The sequence below is a fragment of the Grampus griseus genome (genome assembly GCF_964374135.1).
Source record: "Grampus griseus genome assembly, chromosome: 2".
Taxonomy (NCBI): domain Eukaryota; kingdom Metazoa; phylum Chordata; class Mammalia; order Artiodactyla; family Delphinidae; genus Grampus; species Grampus griseus.
Window position 1 is genome coordinate 17,820,435 of NC_139018.1, and position 7,346 is coordinate 17,827,780.

The window sequence follows — 7,346 nt, forward strand, 5'->3', positions numbered from 1 at the left end:
ACATCAGCTATTTCATTCATCCTTTTTACCAGACTGGTCACATTATACTTTTTTTTAAATCTCTGGGAAAACATGTAACATATTTTCAACAAACATCCAGATAACTAGAAATTGCATGATTTCTCACAGGGTAGAATGTTTTCCACTTCTCGCATCAGAAAAATAGGCAGGAGGACACCCTTTGTGTCTCTGCTTTTGATTGTCCCATGAGAAAAGTTGTTAATGCATTTGACAGTTTGAGGGAAGCTAAGGGCTTCTCCCTATTCAAATACATCTCCCCAGACAAGTAGGTATTCATGACAACGCTGGGTATGAATAATGGTCAGTAATACCTGTGTGCTCATGGCTATGACTTTTCCTTTTGGAATTTCTTCTGCACAGTGACAGTTACCTAGCTCTGAAAGTGGACACATAGTATCTGAAATCATTTGATTTGGTCAGACAGCATCGAGCTCTTTAAAAGCTGGTACGTATGGCTTTGCTCATGGTCTTGTCCTGAACCTTGAACTGTGACTCTTGACTAATCTCAAAATGAAAAATAATGTATGAGATCAAGAGAGGTCCAAAATACAGAGTTGATGTATCAGTAAAACATTCCCATAACAAAAACACCATTCAAAGCATCATCCACTACTGATGGTTGTTACAAATTCCATGATGTGCTTTCTATCCTGGTGTAGGTGAGAGCCCCAGGTACACTATTACAAATAGGAGACTGATCTCAATTTTAACAGTCTCTGTCATGTTGTGCACAAGCTCAGAATTAAGTCTCTAACTAGATTCTATCTCTTCAGAAATGTCTTCTAGCAAAGGAACCATTTCAGATCATCCTAATCATTTCACATGACCAGGTCTCTGTCATAGGACTTAAGCCCCAAATAATTCTGTGAATCCCATAAGACATTATAGAAACCTCTCTAATCTTGGTCTTCTTGGCTCAAAGCAAAAACATTTGTTTCAGCAGCGAAGTATCCAGCTGGAGGTTATACACACAATACAAATAAATGAGAATGATTATTTTGTGGATAAAAGGAAAAAAAAAAAACCCTCAAAAATCAAAGTACCATCATTTGAACACATAGTTTTATCTACACAGCCAAGGAGAAAGGGACAGTGGGAGGGAATTATCCAGTTAAGTACACAAAACCCCATGTCATGGTCCTGCATTTCAGATGGCTTACTGCTACACTGATCACTTTCACAGATTGTCTTAACCCTTCACTGTGTGGATCAAGCTTTAAAAAAAGCAACAGACAAAACGAGCTAGCTAATAAACTAAAATGAAAACCGAAGTCACTTTAGAATTAATTCAAATTAATTAGTAGTTAATTTCAGCTCAACTGACTGCACAGTTTCAATTCTTGTGTCTATAACATAACTTCAGTTATATTTTCTGCTTATTCTGAGGGACAAGGGAGATTAAAACATATGAGTTGGGGATATATTATTAAAGAAAATAAAGCTCTTACTATAAAGAAAAACTTGCATAGCATTTTATACCTAAACTCTTACAAAGTAGACACATCACAGTTCTATTTTGTTAAAAGTAAGAGGGACAGAGAAAGAGAAAGCAAAATGATTGTGACATTAACTTCATAGGTTCCTAAAATAATGGCTGGTGATCAAGGAAACATGCAACACAGACTGAAATGCCTAAATTTGATTTTGAAAATAATTTTCCAAGGGTGTATTTTTTAGATAATGTATGTGTGTGATCGATAGCCCTTCTACAACTAAGGGATGGAAAGGAGTACATTATACATGCTTTCTGAAGACGGACGTTACTTCAAAAAATATCTAGAATTAAGTCTGGACATCCTTCTCTTCTCCATGCCCTCTGTCCTATACCCTGCTTTGCCAAGATTAGGAGAACAAGTCTTCCCTCTCAGACTTGATCATTTTTTTTCATCTGTTATGCTGTTAATATAAGATTGATTTTCCCTCCACAATTCCCAAAGAAGAGGAACATCCATGACTGAAAGGAATAAATGAAATTTAAAAAATGGAAGGTCAAAGTCAGTTCAAGGTGGAAACTTGGTATTGCTTTTTAAACAAATACGTTATTTTGCCAGCTTTGATGTGTCCTTACAGAATTATTAGCAAGGAGAATTAGTATACATTTTAAAGTGTATATGGATATTTTGTGCAACCAAGACTGGCATCCATGATGTTCTTTTGAATTTTGAAGAGAGGGGGAATGACAAATGTTGCCTCTACAGCTAATTACGAAAATATACGTGAGGTGATTGGAAGACAAGAATTTCCGAGGGGATAAAGGTATTAATTCAAGCTATTTCAACATGATACTAACAAAGTTAGTTGATATAGTATAACAGAACCACTGATCACTTGCTTTTGTCTAAATGGTATCAATAATTTTTACATAACAAGTTTAGTATATTCCAAACATTGATCCCTTGTTGGTCTAAATATCATGTTGACATAGCTGCAGTGAATCTACCCAAATAGTTCTCATTATCAAAAATAATTCCATTCAATATAATTCTTCCCATTATTTTATTAGCCTCTTCTAAAAAAAGTATTCTAGAATATATCTCTGATGAATGTGATTCAACCTGACATATGATTTGAACAGTAACACTTTTAAAGGGAGTTTTCTTGCTGGGACATCCTACCTGCCCCCGAAGATGACTGAAAACAGACTCCGGTCTCTCACTGTTTCACATAGGGCCAGGGAAGCCTGAAGAGTGATTTTCACGTTCCCAGTCAGAAAGCCAACCCCTGGGTTTGACTGTCTTTTCAAATCTTATCTCATTTTCTTGATTCTGCCAGGATGGGTTAACTTATCTCACAGGAACTGACTTCCTCAAGAGATATTTTCTGCATTTCCTCCTTTGGGTCAAATCAGGGTGACTACCTCCTTTCTTATACTCTAGAAGTTTTCACTTTTCTTCCAGACCAGGAAATATACAAATAGCGTGAAGATATCTGGGGTCATTTCTGGTTTTATGCCTATTATTTATCCTACACTGATGAGTCCATTTTAACCTGCCCTTTCATCTGACCACCAAATCTAGGAAAGGAATTTGTTCTGAAGCTTCAACAGCAAAGTGGTGAATTGCATCAGGAGGAAGAATCACTCATTCTTTTACCTTAGTATTGGGTTCTCATTGTACAACCCTGTACAGTACTTCAGCAACTATTTTTTTTTTTTAAGATTTTAAAAAGCAAAGAGTTACAAAACTGTTTGTAATTAACTTGGAATAGAAAAGATAGCACTTTTTTTAAATCCCATTATATAGTACACCGTATAAATTACAGAGTATTCAAATGCACAAATGCATCTGTGTAACATTTATCAAATGTAATTCGCGTGTCTTTATGTGCACACATGAGTGTGTTCTCGAGAGTCTTACTGTCCGCGTTTGTAATGCTGGACCTCTAGCTGTCACGTATGGCAGTGCTCCAAGTCTGGCACACTGCTGTTGCAGTATCGCATGTTGTTGGGGATATGGCAGTCTGTGTAATTAATGCCCCCATTTGGGGTGTAAATGGGCTGCAGTCTGAAATCTCCTTTAAGGAGCTGATCGTTATTTAAGGAGACGATCTGAAAGCTGGTTTCTGTCATCTCCAGGATGGAATTGTCCTTTTTGGTGCCTGCCTCGCAATAGTCATCTTTCCGCCGGCCTCGGTTGTATTTCCACTTCTGGGAGGTGTAGCGCCCCTTTTTGTGCATATGCCAGCAAAAGACACCGAGCAGGACCACAAGCACAAATATCACCGCACCCCCGATCAGCCCCGCCAGCAGAAAAGGGGAGCCCATGCTGTGGGAAGTCGTCTGCTCATGGCTGGAAGCCGTGTTGCTGCCGTTGTTCACATAGGAGGCATGGGTGGTGGCCTCAGAACAAATGGTGTCTTCTACAGCTCGGTAGTTAAATGCATCCAGTGGCACTAAACAAATCCGATAAGTGGATCTGGGCTCTAAATTGACCAGGCTCAGATGCTGCTTCTCACCACTGACAATGCGTTCCTGAACGATGCCCCCCACTAAACTGTGGCCCATTTTCACCCACGTGAGTTTGTACGCCATCACAGTAAAGAGAGAGAGCCAGCTGACTTGAATGGAAGTGTCATTCACAAAATGGATAGAGAGCTGGATCCGTTCAGAAAGAGGCGGGGTCACTCTTTCTCTGCCATCCCAGTCGGGAATCGTGGGGAGTTTCGATGCCATGGGAGTTAGAGGCGCATAGCTTCTGCTAGGGGTCGGGACAGAGAGTGTGGGAGGCTGAGTCGTGGGCGAAGCTGAACTTGGGGCTGGAGTGAAGAGAGGCAGGCCGGGGGTCGTGGTGGGACAGGACAACAGATTCATATTCAACTCCCGGACTGCCATCCCCCGGACTTGTTCAGGACCTTGGCACATGAAACCTCGCACATTCAGAGATGAGGGTATGTGTTTGAGCCATTCCGTGACCCATTTAATACTGCAGTCACAGAACCAAGGATTATTCCGAGCAGTGAGCTGCTTCAGGTTGGAGAGGTTATCGAAGACCCCTTGAGTCAACACGCGCAGCTGGTTGTTGGATATATCCAGCCGTTCCAGCTTCCGGAGATTCGAGAAGGCTGTCAAAGGGATGTGGTTGATCTGGTTGTCCTGCAGATAGAGCCTCATCAGGTGCGTACCTGGGAGGTCAGAAGGGGGATGGGAGAGCGAATTCCGGACAATGGAAAATTCCTTGAGCTTGGCGAGGTGGCTGAAGGTGCCCTCGGCAATGCCCTTGTTGGTCAGGAGGTTTCCATCCACGATCAGACGCTCCAAGCTGGTGAGGTTCTGAAAGGCCATGTCTGATATGACGGCAATTCGATTCTCATCCACTCTCAGCTCTTGCAGGTCCACGGGAAGCCCCACAGGCACGCTGCTCAGGTGATTCTTGGATAGAAACAACAATTTGAGGCTAATGGCCTCCCGGAAGGCCCCATCTTCCACCCCCACCGTGGATATTGAGTTGTCATCCAGGTGGAGCTCTTCAAGCTTCAAGAGCTGGGCCAGGGCGGCCCGTGAAATGGTCTGAATATTGTTTTCCTGCAGATGGAGAACTCGGACGTTCTTGGGAAGGTTCATGGGGAATTCATCCAGTTGGTTCCCATAAAGGTACACGGTGTGCACAGACTGTACGTTGTGCAGCTCTGCAGGAAACCCAGCATTATTAATTTGGTTGTTGTGGAGGTAGAGTACAGTGACGCCCTCCGGGATCCCAAGAGGCACTGAGGTCAAGCTTCGCTCGTTACAGTAGACAAAGTTCCTGTCGCAGCGACACACGCTAGGGCACGCCAGGAGTTTTGACACTTGTGAGTAGAGCCCCAGGGAAATGAGAAGCCAAGATTTCAGGAAAAAAGCCCCCTGGCTGGGCCCCTGTGTAGTCTGTAGGCCCATTTCTGAAGTACAGAAATAAAATACGATGTGGTAGTGAAAAGAAAAAGAAAAAGAAAAAAAAAAAAAACAGGTAGCAAAACCAAAATGATTGAACGCAGTTCTGTTAAAGTCCAGAACTCCAGCTAGAGGAAAAGTCCCGAAGGCCAAGGTCAAAGAATCTTCCTGTGGTCTCTGGTCTTATCAGCCTATGTTGCCCTCTTTGCTATTGTCCTCCATGTGCAAAAAAATTTCAATAGGGAGAACTTTCCACCCAGGCAACAAGTGAAGCCAAGTTATCAGCGGTCAAAAGGGGCCCAGTTGGGTAGGCAGGATCCCTTCTTCTGTGGTCGGTCAGGTCAGTGTGGATCAGCCTATGAACTTGGTGAAGTTCAGTCTGCAATCTGCTGTAGGAAAGTAGAGAGAAAAGAGTCAGTTAAGGGTAGTGAGTGGATTAAGTGCTGATCTGACTGTGGCTTTTCAAGAATGCTGTGATTCAATGTTCATTGCAGCACTATTTACAATAGCCAGGAAATGGAAGCAACCTAAGTGTCCATTGTCAGATGAATGGATAAAGAAGATGTGGCACATATATACAATGGAATATTACTCAGCCATAAAAAGAAACAAAACTGAGTTATTTGTAGTGTGGTGGATAGACCTAGAGTCTGTCATACAGAGTGAAGTAGGTCAGAAAGAGAAAAACAAATACCGTATGCTAACACATATATATGGAATCTAAAAAAAAAAAATGGTTCTGAAGAACCTAGATGCAGGACAGGAATAAAGACGCAGACCTAGAGAATGGACTTGAGGACACAGAGATGGGGAAGGGTAAGCTGGGAGGAAGGGAGAGAGAGGCATGCACATATATACACTACCGAATGTAAAATAGATAGCTAGTGGGAAGCAGCCGCATAGCACAGGGAGATCAGCTCAGTGCTTTGTGACCACCTAGAGGGGTGGGATAAGGAGGGTGGGAGGGAGACTCAAGAGAGAGGGGATATGGGGATATATGTATACATATAGCTGATTCACTTTCTTATACAGCAGAAACTAATACAACATTGTAAAGCAATTATACTCCAACAAAGATGTTAAAAAACAAAACAAAAACAAAAACATCACTGTGATTGGGACTAAATGCTCAGGGAGTTGGCATTAAGTGACATGCTAAATAATAATAATTCAGTTGAAAAGGTATTCAAGAAATGAAAACGATTCAATTATCTTTATCATCAAATGGAGACCATACTGTTACCTCTCACTATCAATGATCATATTGTGAATTTCACAGCACATAGTCAGTATCTTCTCTCAGAGATCTATTTGCATATCCAAACAGACAGGCACAAGAGGCCCAGGGCTGAATCCATTGAATCAATGATGACCATCTACAAATGCAACTGGTCACAGTCATATTTCAAGATGAAATGAGTGACTGAGCAACGAATACAATTTAAGGGGAAAAAAATTGTGAAACCCTTTCCAGTTATAAACAGATGCAAAATGGGGACTGATAAAGTTATTTAGAAAGATGCGTCCTTCTGATCTGACACTGTGATGAAGCAGTTTAAAGGTGACGCACAGAAACAGAGGTGATGTCAAGTCAGAGAGAAGACTGTTCTTTTCTCCCCCACTCCCCCCCTCCTCTCATCTCTCTCTGCCTCCCAAATAGCCCCCACTTGAGTTACCCATGACACATTTCCACTTATCCCCTCTTTTGAGACCTTCAGGTTCAGATGAGATACACCATTGCGATTCCTTTGAGAGCTGACAAGCTCATGACTGCGAATAAAATTATTTTCCAGCAACTCAACCTTCCTCCCATCTGTATGTGTTTTCCTGCTTTTAGGAAAGGACTTTCAGTAAACTTTGAAATGTTAGAAGACACAGTTGGGGAAGTAAAGGCAATATACAGATAGTAATCAGACCTTCTTGCTCCACAACTGTTCCGTCTATTTTTAGGTTAGAGAAG

General features: G+C 41.8%; 1 protein-coding gene across 1 annotated transcript; it reads right to left on the minus strand.

Annotated features, from left to right (window-relative positions):
• Positions 1 to 838: 838 nt before the first annotated feature.
• FLRT2 (fibronectin leucine rich transmembrane protein 2) lies at positions 839 to 5,392 on the minus strand (the record flags this gene model as incomplete). Its single annotated transcript, XM_082681657.1, has 1 exon — positions 839 to 5,392. The coding sequence occupies one exon, from the start codon at positions 5,390 to 5,392 to the stop codon at positions 3,410 to 3,412; it is 1,983 nt and encodes a 660-aa protein (XP_082537783.1). The 3' UTR covers positions 839 to 3,409.
• Positions 5,393 to 7,346: the final 1,954 nt, after the last annotated feature.